The 14,473-nt window shown below is 53.0% G+C and overlaps 1 protein-coding gene across 10 annotated transcripts in view; it reads left to right on the top strand.

Moving 5' to 3' along the window:
- Positions 1–14,473, top strand: part of LOC111852099 (coiled-coil domain-containing protein 171) — a 54,631-nt gene that overhangs the window by 7,971 nt on the left and 32,187 nt on the right. For 9 of the 10 annotated variants that reach the window (XR_011981838.1, XR_011981837.1, XM_072697820.1 and 6 more), the window contains exons 9-14: positions 2,153–2,255; positions 4,902–5,005; positions 6,405–6,494; positions 8,381–8,581; positions 12,361–12,528; positions 13,438–13,626. Coding sequence is in view for 8 of the 10 variants with exons in the window: in XM_072697820.1 (XP_072553921.1) it covers positions 2,153–2,255; positions 4,902–5,005; positions 6,405–6,494; positions 8,381–8,581; positions 12,361–12,528; positions 13,438–13,626 (855 nt within the window). In the remaining 2 variants the exon portion in view is untranslated. The remainder of the gene's footprint in view (positions 1–2,152; positions 2,256–4,901; positions 5,006–6,404; positions 6,495–8,380; positions 8,582–12,360; positions 12,529–13,437; positions 13,627–14,473) is intronic. The other variant, XM_072697818.1, reaches the window with a different exon arrangement.

The raw sequence follows: 14,473 nt of genomic DNA, 5'->3' as shown, positions 1-14,473 counted from the left end.
GATTGAACATTTACATGCAGGAGTAAATCGACTCCCAGTCACATTATCTGGGTGTCTTAGTCCGGTTTCGAGAAGTTCGATCTAGTATGATTTCAGTCAGACTAACATGTTTACATGTACTTTTAAAAGTGTACCGACTGTCTAAATATTCTGTGGACGATCTGCGGTGGGTTCGGTTTATATGATCTGTGAGTGTGAGGGTCACAGTGTTACGTGTGAAGGGGGGGGGGGTCCTGTTGACAGTTTGCCAGGCGGGCAGCAGTATCAATCACCAGTGACTGAAGCCCCCGCAAACAAACTGCACGTTTGACCTCCGGCTCCCTGGCCTGATATTCAGGCTTCAGCGGGATGGCTGACACATTCTTGGAAGGGCGCTATCTCTCACACCTTCTGGCCCCGCAAAGCCCCGCCCCTTCTCCTGCTCCTTGTCGGGGTTATTTGGGGGTGGTGTTTCATGCCCTCTGGCCCCTCGAGGCCCCGCCCCCTTTCTCGCTCCTTGTCGTAGTTATTTGGGGGTGGTGTTTCATGCCATTTGGCCCCTCGAGGCCCCGCCCCCTTTCTCGCTCCTTGCCGGGGCTATTTGGGGGTGGTGTTTCATGCCCTCTGGCCCCTTGAGGCCCCGCCCCCTCTCCCGCTCCTTGTCGGGGTTATTTGGGGGTGGTGTTTCATGTCATTTGGCTCCTTGAAGCCCTGCCCCCTCTCCCGCTCCTTGTTGGGGTTATTTGGGGGTGGTGTTTCATGCCCTCTGGCCCCTCGAGGCCCCGCCCCCTTTCTCGCTCCTTGACGGGGTTATTTGGGGGTGGTGTTTCATGCCCTCTGGCCCCTTGAGGCCCCGCCCCCTCTCCCGCTCCTTGTCGGGGTTATTTGGGGGTGGTGTTTCATGTCATTTGGCTCCTAGAAGCCCTGCCCCCGCTCCCGCTCCTTGTTGGGGTTATTTGGGGGTGGTATTTCTCGCCTCTAGCCCCTCAAAGCCCCACCCCCTTTCCCGCTTCTTTTTGGGGTTATATGGATCTTGTGTTCCATGCTGTCTATCCCTGCCCCCTTTCCTATTCTCCTCAGGATTCTGTAGGTATGCCTTCTGGCCCCTTGAAGCCTCGCCCCTTGTCCCACTCCTTTTCAGGTTGTGCTGGTGTAGCCCAAACAGAAATGCTCTATCACCACCTTTGTGGCTGGTCTCAAATGCGGGGCGAAGGGGGGAGCATACAGAGAGAGGAGGGCAGCTGTAAGAGCCAGATCTCAGCCTATGTCTTCTCCCTGGATGGAGACTCCAAGGATGCAGAGAACTTGCATGTAGATCTTCTGGGTTCCCCATAGCGTGTGTAAAGGATTTCTGAAACAGGCTGCTAGAATCTGTCTCCTCCATTGTGTGTTGTGTGTGTTTTGTTCCATTTTTACCTTTTTCCAGCCTCTGCATGGACTTTAGCAGGAAGAGCAGTTTGTAATACCTTGAGGGAAACCTGCATTGTAATACTGTGAGGGAAACCTGCATTGTATTACTGCGAGGGAAACCTGCATTGTATTACTGCGAGGGAAACCTGCATTGTAATACTGCGAGGGAAACCTGCATTGTAATACTGCGAGGGAAACCTGCATTGTAATACTGCGAGGGAAACCTGCCTTATAATACTGCGAGGGAAACCTGCCTTATAATAATGCGAGGGAAACCTGCATTGTAATACTGCGAGGGAAACCTGCATTGTAATACTGCGAGGGAAACCTGCATTATAATACGGCGAGGGAAACCTGCCTTATAATACTGCGAGGGAAACCTGCCTTATAATAATGCGAGGGAAACCTGCATTGTAATACTGCGAGGGAAACCTGCATTGTAATACTGCGAGAGAAACCTGCCTTATAATACTGCGAGGGAAACCTGCCTTATAATAATGCGAGGGAAACTTGCATTGTAATACTGCGAGGGAAACCTGCATTGTAATACTGCGAGAGAAATTTGCATTATAAGGGAAACCTTTATGAGTGTTATGTGTGTTTGAATTACAGTTGTGTTTTTTTTTATGTGAAGTTGTTTGTGTTGCCTGTGTTATGGAGACAGTGCCATGCAGTGCTGCCCCCTGCTGGCTGGTGCGCATAACAGCAGGGGCTCCACCCACCAGCCGTCCTACTGATTTGTGCTTGCTCTCTCCCCCTGAAGGCCAAGAGGCAGCAGGCCGCGGCACAGGAACTCAGCGAGAGTTTCTTGCGAGATCTGCGGCAGATCCTGCACCGAGAGGCAGCGGCGAGGCCACAGGCGGCAGGTGAGCCTCCGGGGGTGGGGTGAGGCCGGGCCGGGTTGGGTGGGAGGGATGACAGATGCTTCTGTCAGCGATGCAAGAGCTGCTGCTTTGTGGGAATACTGCCTCCCCCCTCCCCAACAGGCTGTGATCTGATGACGGGATGGAGGCGGTCCTCACTGCGGTGGGTCACCAGGCCAGCACAGCTGGGAGGCGCTGTTGCCCAAGTGCTGGGTTGATTTATAAATGGCAGGGTCAGTGCGCCAGGACAGGGAAAGGGCTCCCGTGCTGAGCCTGCTGGCCACACTGCCGTGCGGAGGAGGGAGCAGATGTTTTAGGGAGGGCAGCCAAATTCTGGGGCGACCTTCAGCGTCTTGGAGGTTAGCTGTTCCATCAGGGTCATGCAGAGCGTTTCTCCCAGCTTCGCTGCCATAGGAAAGGGTCCGGACGTGTGAAGCCTGCAGGGCACCTGTTTGTAGGATTGTGCTGTGCGTGATGTTCTGTTGGTCTGCCCCGGTACGGGCCCCATGTGTGTGTGATGTTCTGTTGGTCTGCCCCGGTACGGGCCCCATGTGTGTGTGATGTTCTGACGGTCTGCCCCGGTACGGGCCCCATGTGTGCGTGATGTTCTGACGGTCTGCTCCGGTACGGGCCCCATGTGTGCGTGATGTTCTGTTGGTCTGCCCCGGTACGGGCCCCATGTGTGCGTGATGTTCTGACGGTCTTCCCCGGTACGGGCCCCATGTGTGTGTGATGTTCTGTTGGTCTGCCCCGGTACGGGCCCCATGTGTGCGTGATGTTCTGACGGTCTGCCACTGTATGGGCCCCATGTGTGCGTGATGTTCTGACGGTCTGCCACAGTACGGGCCATGTGTGCGTGATGTTCTGCGTGGGTTTAGCGTTTCCCTCCGGAAGCTAATTCTCTCTTTCAGATAATCGCTGGATTATATGGTTCTGCTGGGCCTCTTAGACAAAGACTTCAAAGGGTCTTATGATAACGGAGGGGGGGAGTGAGGGGGCAGCATCTGTAATCCCACCAAAGCTGCCATTGCTCCCCTCGGCTCGGGCCGCCGGAGCTTGGGGCCGGGGGGCCGTGGGGCTGGGGGGTGGGAGGCGCGCTCACCCTCGCTATCCGGGAACCAGTAACTCTGCGACCCAGCCTTAACGAGCCATTTTTACCTTTTTGCAACCTCTGCATGGACTTTAGCAGGAAGAGCGGGGATTAGGCGATGGCAGGCCTGAACACCTAGATTAGTGGCCTTTTTGGTTTCCAGCACACCGGATTGAGGCGAGATGGGAGAACAAAATCTGGGGCTTACGGCCTCGCCGTGCGGCGCGGAGACTTGAAAGATGGCGGGGCCAGAGAGCTGGAACGGGGCCCTCGTTTAAGAGGGCTCATTTGACTTATTTATTTCATTACTGAAGGGTGTCTTAAGCAAAGCACAGGGGCCGTTATCGGGAGGAACTGATGTTAGACCTTAATGGGGAGTGTGATCAAAGGGAGTCCCGTGTGCGATTGGGGTATTAGAGGGAGCGGGGGGATCGGCGGAGATCCTGCTGAACGGAAGGATGAAATCAGCTCCTTAACTTTTTAAGGAGGTGAGGAGGTGATTACTCACCGGGGGGGCACTGTAAGACGCCGCCGTTCAGGCCACTTAGGTGGCATTTGTGATGACAAGTGACACAAGCAGAGCATCTCCTCCTCTTCCTCATCTGCTGAGATTCTGATATCGGTGGTGGATTTCCAGAACTTTCTCTGTCTCACCGCTGCTCCTTTGTGTGCTCTTACGCCCACACCTGTCTGTTCTCGTTTGCTGATGTCTGGAGCTGCAGGCCTGAATCCGAGCCTGTCTCTCCCCTTCTGCTGCAGCTCTCTGTTCTCATTTAGTGATGTCTGTAGCTGCAGGTCTGGATCTGAGCTGGTCTCTTCCCTTCTGCTGCACACATGCTCTGACCGTGTCTGTTCTCTGGTTTCTTCCCATAGTCCAGACAAACACGGCTGAGGTGAATTGCTGACTGTCGAAAAAACCTCTGTATCCTTGTGTGTCTGTTTTTTTTTAAACTATGTGTTGTGTCTGTGTATCTATGCCGTTTCTGTGTGTGTGTGTGTGTGTGTGTGTGTGTGTGTGTGTGTGTGTGTGTGTGTGTGTGTGTGCGCATGTGTGGGCAGCTACCAGTATACTGGCATACTGTCTGTCATACTCACATGACCTGCCGGCGTACCGCCCGCCATACCCGTGAGACCCGTTGGCATACCGCCCGCCATACCCGTGAGACCCGTTGGCATACCGCCCGCCATACCTGTGAGACCAGTTGGCATACCGCCCACCATACCCGTGAGACCAGTTGGCATACCGCCCGCCATACCCGTGAGACCCTTTGGCATACCACCCGCCATACCCGTAAGACCCGCTAGCATACCGTCATATCTGTGAGACCCCCCCGGCGTACCGCCCGCTATACCCGTGAGACCCGCCGCCATGCCGCCCGCCATACCCCTGAGACCCCCCCGGCGTACCGCCCGCTATACCCGTGAGACCCGCCACTGTCTCTCCCATGTGTTTCCCTCAGGACCAACTGCCAGTCGCTCTGCTTGTGTGTTCGAATCCCACACTGAATTAACTAAGAAGGGTTTGAATTCAGATGTGGCCCAACCCCACTCCCTCGCAGGTGCTGTGGCTGCTGACACGACCCAGAGTCCCTCTGAGCTGGTGGAGAGTCTGAAGGAAATGGTGCACCATTACGAGGACTCGGTGGAGAAGATGACCAGTGAGGTAGGGGAGATGTTGAGCTTGTGCCTGGAGGGCGCAGAGTGTCTACGTAAGGGGGCTCATTAAATACAGTAAGGAAGTCCTGTAGCGGGGGCCCCTCTGTGCCCTAATCTTGGGAGGGGGGGGGTCTGGATTCCGAGCGCCGGCCCCATGCTCATGTTCAGGGTCGTGAGCTGAAGGTTGTTTCTATGGCTTAAAGGAGGCTCGGGCAGAGAGGAGCACTGCCGTCACGCCTCCCAGAGCCGGCGCTCTGCCTTCGTACAGCACCTCAGCAGTGGGTAAACAGTGAGTGATGCTTCTGGCTTTGTACTGCACATCGAATTCAGAGGAGATTCACCCCACTGCAAGACCAGCGATGCTGAATTATCCATCAAAGGCCGTGTGAAAGGAGAGAAACGCTTATTACTTCCTCACCACTTTTGTGTCGGTTTATAGTCACTATCTGCTCTCCTTTCTTATTGTGCGTAATCCGGTCTTGGGTGCGGCTGGCAAATCCTGCTAACAGCCTCGTGTTGTTTACTCCCGCATTACGACTTCGTTCTCACACCCGCGGCCTCCGCTGTCGGCGTCATTAGTCATTCGGCTGATGGAGCTCCTCTCGGCTGCTCCTCAGCCTCCTCCCTCCCTGCTCCGAACCGCTCCTCCTGCCCCCTGATGGTCATTGTCTCAGCAGCACCTCTGCTCTGCGTCAGCCTGCCTCTGCTGGCTGCTTTTTAATGAAAGGGCCCCATCCTGCCCTCTAGGGGCAGTTGGGGGCAATTCAGCCGGCTTCAGCTAACTGAGGGACATAATTATGCCTCTGAAGGCCCAAGGTGGGTGGTGGGGGGGGGGGGCATTAGCAGTGTGAAGCGGGGGACGTGGGCACGGACCCCTGACAGGAAGAGGAATGGACTGTCAGGCGGGATAAATAATGAGCGGCCGAAGCTTCGACCGTGACCCCCCCCCCTCCCCAAGGCTGCACCATGACTGGGCGACCTATGTGGGGGGTGGGCTGCTCCGGACCTGTCATGTGACCTTAATCTGGCTCTCGCCTGCATTTACCAGTACCTTACTGGGGTGAAATATCCCAAATATTTGTCCCTCCTTGGGTATGTGTAAATATTTATCGTATAAAGAAATTTGTTTAAAAGATATTTGTGCAAAGTGTTTGGTTTAAGGAGTAGCACTTATTATAGTTTTGCTGAAATATTTCATTTTATTATTATTTATATTTTAGTAAAATGTTTGGAAAGAGAGATGAAATGATCTGATGATGAAGTCTGTCGTATGGCAGTTTTACATTAATGTGTGGTGTTTGCAGTTTGATTTGATAGCAGTCTAATCTCTGTGAAGCATGTCTTGTAACTGATGTACAGAAATCTGGAGTGCTCTGGAGCATGATCCGCTTCTCATCTCTGAGCAGGTGCTGGATCTGCGTCGTTTAAATGAAAAAGCAACTGAGGAGATCAAGGGCCTCGAAGACAGAGCCTCTGCCTACAGGAAAAGCATGGAGGTGTGTGGTCATCACGCTTTACCGAACGTTACTGCTAGAGTAACGATTCCCCTGAAGCATGTCCGTGTGCGGAGGTATGTGGTCATCACGCTTTACCGAACATTACTGCTAGAGTAACGATTCCCCTGAAGCATGTCCGTGTGCGGAGGTATGTGGTCATCACGCTTTACCGAACGTTACTGCTAGAGTAACGATTCCCCTGAAGCATGTCCGTGTGCGGAGGTATGTGGTCATCACGCTTTACCGAACGTTACTGCTAGAGTAACGATTCCCCTGAAGCATGTCCGTGTGCGGAGGTATGTGGTCATCACGCTTTACCGAACGTTACTGCTAGAGTAACGATTCCCCTGAAGCATGTCCGTGTGCGGAGGTGTGTGGTCATCACGCTTTACCGAACGTTACTGCTAGAGTAACGATTCCCCTGAAGCATGTCCGTGTGCGGAGGTATGTGGTCATCACGCTTTACCGAACGTTACTGCTAGAGTAACGATTCCCCTGAAGCATGTCCGTGTGCGGAGGTGTGTGGTCATCACGCTTTACCGAACGTTACTGCTAGAGTAACGATTCCCCTGAAGCATGTCCGTGTGCGGAGGTATGTGGTCATCACGCTTTACCGAACGTTACTGCTAGAGTAACGATTCCCCTGAAGCATGTCCGTGTGCGGAGGTATGTGGTCATCACGCTTTACCGAACGTTACTGCTAGAGTAACGATTCCCCTGAAGCATGTCCGTGTGCGGAGGTGTGTGGTCATCACGCTTTACCGAACGTTACTGCTAGAGTAACGATTCCCCTGAAGCATGTCCGTGTGCGGAGGTGTGTGGTCATCACGCTTTACCGAACGTTACTGCTAGAGTAACGATTCCCCTGAAGCATGTCCGTGTGCGGAGGTATGTGGTCATCACGCTTTACCGAACGTTACTGCCAGAGTAACGATTCCCCTGAAGCATGTCCGTGTGCGGAGGTATGTGGTCATCAAGCCTTACCTAACATTACTGCCGGAGTAACGATTCCCCTGAAGCATGTCCGTGTGCGGAGTTATGTGGTCATCAAGACTTACCTAACATTACTGCCGGAGTAACGATTCCCCTGAAGCATGTCCGTGTGCGGAGGTATGTGGTCATCACGCTTTACCGAACGTTACTGCTAGAGTAACGATTCCCCTGAAGCATGTCCGTGTGCGGAGGTATGTGGTCATCAAGCCTTACCTAACATTACTGCCGGAGTAACGATTCCCCTGAAGCATGTCCGTGTTCGATGTGAATGCGGAGGTGTGTGGTCATCACGCTTTATCGGACATTACTGCTGGAGTAACGATTCCTCTGAAGCATGTCCGTGTTCGATGTGAGTGCGGAGGTGTGTGGTCATCACGCTTTATCGGACATTACTGCTGGAGTAACGATTCCTCTGAAGCATGTCCGTGTTCGATGTGAATGCGGAGGTGTGTGGTCATCACGCTTTATCGGACATTACTGCTGGAGTAACGATTCCTCTGAAGCATGTCCGTGTTCGATGTGAGTATGGAGGTGTGTGGTCATCACGCTTTATCGAACATTACTGCCGGAGTAAGGAACCCTGGAAGCGTCAGTGCAGACGATGCCAGTAGGTCAGACCCAGCACAATAACCCCCAGTTTACTCTGGAGTGCATGGTATCAGTTAGAATTGTTTCCCATAACTCTTCCTGCTCCTCTGTCGCATTGCTGACTTTCTGCTGGTGGTTCTGGTGGTCTTTGGGTCTGGTTCAGCGTAGCGTAGCTATAGGAGATGTATAGCACAATTTGATATATTTTAAATTCTGTTTAAATCCTTTCCCAGTCTCACGCCCAGACTCTGGCCCAGGGCTCACAGGGGGGGCGGCTTGTTTCTCATTCCTGTGTTTACCTGCAGGATTCCCACACCAGCCTGGCACAGGCCCTCGAGGAGCTGTCTCTGCTGCGTACCCGCTGCGTGGACAGCGCCGCCCTGGTGGACAGGGCCCAGGAAGAGCTGCTAAGTTCTCGTCGCCGCTGCGAGCTGGAGCAGGAGCGCTCGGCTGCTGCTGTGAAGGAGCTCCATGAGCTGACTCTCCTTCACCAGCAGGATCTGCAGGTATCTCACAGGACTGAGGGTTCTGGGTGTGGCTGACATCAGAGGCATTGCAGATGGTGTTGCCACGGTGATTGTGATGTAGCTGGTTGGTAGGAGGTCTGTAATGAAGTCAGCGTGTCTTTGAGTGCAGCATAGGCGGAAATATTGCCCCCTCCTTACTCTGAAGCACTCACTCCCAGCTGCGGGGAGCAGCTCTGTCTCGCCTGCGGTGCAGCTGTGAAAACGGGAGGCAACCAAAATATCCTCCCCCCCCCCAGTCACCCCACCTTCACCTTGCAGACAGGTGACATTCTGCCGATCTTTTTAAAAGACGGCTTTTGGCCCCAGGTGACACTGAGAAAATGAGGTTTGATGTGAATGCGATGAATTAATGTGGCTTCCTGCCGGGTAAAACACAGGAAACAGCTGAGACATGATGGAGGCTTGCCAGACATCGCCTGTAAAAGGGGACTGATGTAAGGTAGACAACGTTCAGCATAAACCAAAGGGGACCTCTCTGGGTTTATTACAGATGGCATTTTGCTGTTAAGGCGGGGAGTGTTCAGCATAAACCGAACTGGACCTGTCTGGGGTTTTTATGGATAGTGTTTTGGTGTTAAGGTGGGGAGCGTTCAGCATAAACTGAAGGGAACTTGCTCGGGTTTTTTTATATGTAGCATTTTGATGTTAAGGTGGGGAGCGTTCAGCATAAACCGAAGGGGACATGTCTGGGCTTTACACATACAGCATTTTGGTGTTAAGGCAGGCTTTATTCAGGATAAACGGAAGGGGATCTCTCTGTGGTTTACACATGTAGCATTTTGGTGTTAAGGCAGGCTTCATTCAGCATAAACTGAAGGGGACCTGTCTAGGCTTTACACATGTAGCATTTTGGTGTTAAGGCAGGCTTCATTCAGCATAAACTGAAGGGGACCTGTCTAGGCTTTACACATGTAGCATTTTGGTGTTAAGGCAGGCTTCATTCAGCATAAACTGAAGGGGACCTGTCTAGGCTTTATACATGTAGCATTTTGGTGTTAAGGCAGGCTTCATTCAGCATAAACTGAAGGGGACCTGTCTGGGCTTTACAGATAGTGGTCAGTGTTAAAGTGGGGAGCTGCAGCATAAACAGCTACCTGTGACAGCTGCTCACAGCAGTTTCTGAGCACTATAACTTCTGTCAAGGTTATTTAAGCTGCAGAATTTCTTAATGCCTGTGAGACTGAAGAGGACAGTAATCTCCTCTGTGTCCTGTTGTTGTTCTTGGCCTCAAATGATTCTGTTTTTGAGCTATTGGCTGTAAATTTAGAAAGTGATCCTGACTGGTGTTGGGAAGGCAATGTTCAGCTGACTGTGCTTGTGGGGCTTTCCGGAAATTCTCGTCCCCAGGACGCGGGCCCGTTGTGATTCAGACGCAGGCTCATTTCTCAGCCCTTTTGCTGGGTCCTGCTGCCGATCTGCACAGCTTTCTGGGATGTGGGGAATGGGTCCGAATGGGCCTTCGCCTGGCTGTAACAGGAGCATATGGCTTTGTTTTTTTGTGGATCTTTTTTTTTAAGGGCTTCTCTCCAGTTAGGCGTCAGTCCAGATTACTGTCCCGGTTTCTGATTCTTCTCTCACCAAGGATTCCTTTGCAGGCGGTACTTCTGACTTGACGCTAAACAATAATAGAGTGTTGGAGGCCTGACCCCCAAGGTGGGACCCCCGCAGTGCGGCTTCTCCTCTGGTCTGTTGGAGCCTCCTCTGGACCCAACCCCCTGTCCAGTCTCCGACGATAAAATTTGGACTAATTTTTTTACATTTTTGGGTAATTATTTTTGGGCGTCTCAATCGCATGTCGTATTGGTTCAACATGGGACACAGCACTTTCTGAAATGCAGCCTGGGTTTCACAAGCCCACAGCTTTAGTTTCTGCATGGTGTTCCTACTGCATTCGGGCCAGTTCCACGCAGTGTTCCTGCTGGATTCGGGTCAGTTCCACGCAGTGTTCCTACTGCATTCGGGCCAGTTCCACGCAGTGTTCCTACTGCATTCGGGCCAGTTCCACGCAGTGTTGCTGCTGGATTCGGGTCAGTTCCACGCAGTGTTCCTGCTGGATTCGGGTCAGTTCCACGCAGTGTTCCTGCTGGATTCGGGTCAGTTCCACGCAGTTTTCCTGCTGCATTCTGGTCAGTTCCACGCAGTTTTCCTGCTGGATTCGGGTCAGTTCCACGCAGTTTTCCTGCTGCATTCGGGTCAGTTCCACGCAGTTTTCCTGCTGAATTCGGGTCAGTTCCACACAGTGTTCCTGCTGGATTCGGGTCAGTTCCACGCAGTTTTCCTGCTGCATTCAGGTCAGTTCCACGCAGTTTTCCTGCTGGATTCGGGTCAGTTCCACGCAGTTTTCCTGCTGCATTCAGGTCAGTTCCACGCAGTGTTCCTGCTGGATTTGGGCTGGCTCAGCACTGTGTTCCTCTGTCTGTTGCTCTCCTGTCGCCCCTGAGCTTGCTGGGAAATTTTGACCATCTCCTGTGGAACAGGGTGCTCTTCAGGTGCCCTCCAGGGCAGGAAGGTCACAAAGCGAGTCTTCAGCTCTATTTTAGGAATTATGCCCTTTAGATAAATGTTTTATTCAATTGTGTATGTACAGGATCTTAAATATGCAAAGATCAGCTAATTAAAAATCTCCAGGGTGGCTTATAGCTTAAATCCAAAAAAACAGTTAGTTGATTCACTTCAGTGGTTTGCATGCTGATATTTATTCAATTTATTTATTCCCAAGTAAACTAATACAGTGAAAAGTGAGTAATTCTGTTATTTTCACGAAGGAGCCGCAGTAACGCATTCATCAGTAATGTACTAGTTATTGAATTCAGAAAACTATCTGAAAGTCTGATGCGGAGTTTGGAGAGACAAGTGCCTGGATCTTTGAGCATCTCTCAGCGACGTTTCGCTGTCCCTCCTTCCCACTGTGAAGCTGTTAGCGGCTGGATAAATGGTTATTTACGCAAGTAGAATAAACGTGATTAACTGAATTAATAATATTGCAGCACTTTGGTATGTGTGGTGATTATAAACGTTTGTTTATAACCATTTACAGGAGCTTCCGGGACGTCCAGTGTCCCGTGGGGTGGGGAGAGTGGGGAGGGGCGGCTTACCGTATCAGTGTGACTGCGGCCATGTGTGTGTCTGTGTACCAATGTGTGTGTGTGTGTGTGTGTGTGTGTGTCTGTCTTTGTCTGTGTCTATCTGTATGTTTGTTCGTCTATTTGTGTCTGTGTGTTTGTATGTGTGTGTCTACAGAGGTGTCTTCCTGTGTGTGTGTGTGTGTGTTTGTGTCTATGTGTGTCTGCATGTACATGTGTGTGCGCATGTGTGTCTTGTTGCATGTGTGTGTGTGTGTGTGTTTGTGTCTGTGTGTCTGCATGTACATGTGTGTGCGCGTGTGTGTCTTGTTGCATGTGTGTGTGTGTGTGTGTTTATGTCTGTGTGTCTGCATGTACATGTGTGTGCGCGTGTGTGTCTTGTTGCATGTGTGTGTGTGTGTGTGTGTTTATGTCTATGTGTGTCTGCATGTACATGTGTGTGCGCATGTGTGTCTTGTTGCATGTGTGTGTGTGTGTGTGTGTGTGTGTTTGTGTCTATGTGTGTCTGCATGTACATGTGTGTGCGCGTGTGTGTCTTGTTGCATGTGTGTGTGTGTGTGTGTGTGCACTATTCATAGCCCGGCCTCCCCCTCACAGCCTCGCTCTGTCTCTGTCTGTGTGTCTGTGTGTCTGTGTGTCTGCGTGTCTGTGTGTCTGTGTGTCTGTGCCCCCCAGGACAAGCTGACCTCCCTGCACGGCCTGTACCAGCGGCTGCTCGTGGGCCGTGTGCTCCTGCCCCAGCCAGACCCCCAGCTGCCCAGCTTCTCCTGGGCCGAACTGAACACCGCCTTGCAGGAGCAGGCGGCCGCACTGACCTCCGACCTCAGCCGCGCTAATGAGAAGGTGGGCCGGCCGCGGGGGAGCCCCGTGACGTGGGGGGGTGGGGGAGCACGTTAATAATTCACTGGCATTAATTATGGCTCGTCTGCGGCTCAACTTGATGCCGCTGCTGTAGGCATGTTAGTGTAACTGATGTCTGTATGGGAAAAACCTCCTTGGGATGAGCCTGCTTCAGCCACAGGGACCTAATTAACACGACATAAACGAAAGCTTTGCTGATGAAGCAGTCACGGTGAGGGGGGCAGGTCTGTGTTTATAGTGGTGGGGCCGGCCTGTTCCTCACCGGTAGATTTGGTAGGGTGAGCGTTCTGGGCTATGAGGGTGTGCGTTCTGGGCTATGAGGCTGTGCGTTCTGGGCTATGAGGGTGTGCGTTCTGGGCTATGAGGCTGTGCGTTCTGGGCTATGAGGGTGTGCGTTCTGGGCTATGAGGGTGAGCGTTCTGGGCTATGAGGGTGAGCGTTCTGGGCTATGAGGGTGAGCGTTCTGGGCTATGAGGGTGAGCGTTCTGGGCTATGAGGGTGTGCATTCTGGGCTGCACGGGTGCTCGCCGAGCATGCTGCTCTACTCATCCCAGGAAAGGCCATGTGTAACGGCCACCCCGATTGGATTGCTGTCTTTTGATCTTTGATAGTCCCAGCGTGCCTGACACGCCCGTGTTTGACGCATATCATGCGATGCCAGTCTAAAAAGTTTTTCCACATAACTGCCTGCTCCCTGTAGTCCCTCTCCCCAGCCAGTGTCCTGATCCCGTTCAGAGCCTTTCCAAACGAGTGCATCACATGGCTGCATTGAGGGCTTTGGGAGAAAGCTGCCAATTGCTCGGAAAAGCCAGAGCTGTTCAGAGTGTGGGAACGCCGGAGAACATTCCGGCAGGCCTGAGGGTGCCTTTCCTTTTCCACACGTTTCCCTAGATTTCCCACCTGCAGGGGGTGTGTGAGAGGCAGGGCGGGGCCATGAGGTGCCTGCAGCAGAGCCAGGAGGCCACCTTCTGCAGGCTGACCGGGCAGCTCCAGGAGCGTGAGGAGGCGTGGCAGGAAGAGAGGCGCCGCCTGGAAAGGAGACACGGCCGGCAAAGCGCCGAGGCTGCCGCCAGGGTGCAGGTGAGGACCCCCCCTCCCCCCGGGGAGCTGCAGGAAGGGCGCTGTCATTCCTGGCATCCCAGGCTTTATCTGCGGTCCGGGCGTTCCGGGTCGCCGCTCTCTGCGGGTGTGGCGCGCTGCTCTGCCTCCCCTCACCGCGGCGCGCTGCCCTGCCTCCCCTCACCGCGGCGCGCTGCCCTGCCTCCCCTCACCGCGGCGCGCTGCCCTGCCTCCCCTCACCGCGGCGCGCTGCCCTGCCTCCCCTCACCGCGGCGCGCTGCTCTGCCTCCCCTCACCGCGGCGCTCTGCTCCATTAACGTTCCGCCAGCCCAGTGCAGATTGGCCTTAAATACATTTACCTTGCACTTGATGATGAGTGTCACTCCTGGGTGTACAGCCTAGGGCCAGTGTTTCTGATTTGCTGTGAGATCCATTATCCTGAACCTTCACACGCTGACACGAGACAGTACATCACCACATTATCACAACTGATCCCAGCTCGGTAACGGCCCCGTTAAAGGTGCTTTGAATGAAAATGCAGTACCTGACTCTGGTTAAGCGATTTTTTTTCATGGTAAAACGCTGAGAGCACAGCCTGGGCCTTATACCCGTGACTCGCAGTAACCTGAGTCTGCAGTATGCAGGGTGTCCTGCAGGTGGCAGCAGAGTGAATGCAGTCTTGCTAAAAGGAGATTACATTTTTAGCTGAACCGTAGATGAGGCTCTCTGTGTAATACTGTACGCTTCAGGCGGTGGTAGTAGAGGAGAACGGAAGTATTTGTGGAAATGCATTTTAATTCTTAGATCTTAAACCCTTGGGTGTGCCGTAGTTTGCATACGTAATGCGTAGCTGATCAGAAAGAACCAA

Source organism: Paramormyrops kingsleyae, chromosome 12 (genome assembly GCF_048594095.1).
Source record: "Paramormyrops kingsleyae isolate MSU_618 chromosome 12, PKINGS_0.4, whole genome shotgun sequence".
Lineage (NCBI taxonomy): Eukaryota > Metazoa > Chordata > Actinopteri > Osteoglossiformes > Mormyridae > Paramormyrops > Paramormyrops kingsleyae.
Note: the sequence above shows the minus strand (reverse complement) of the source record. Positions and strands in the feature narration are given on the sequence as shown.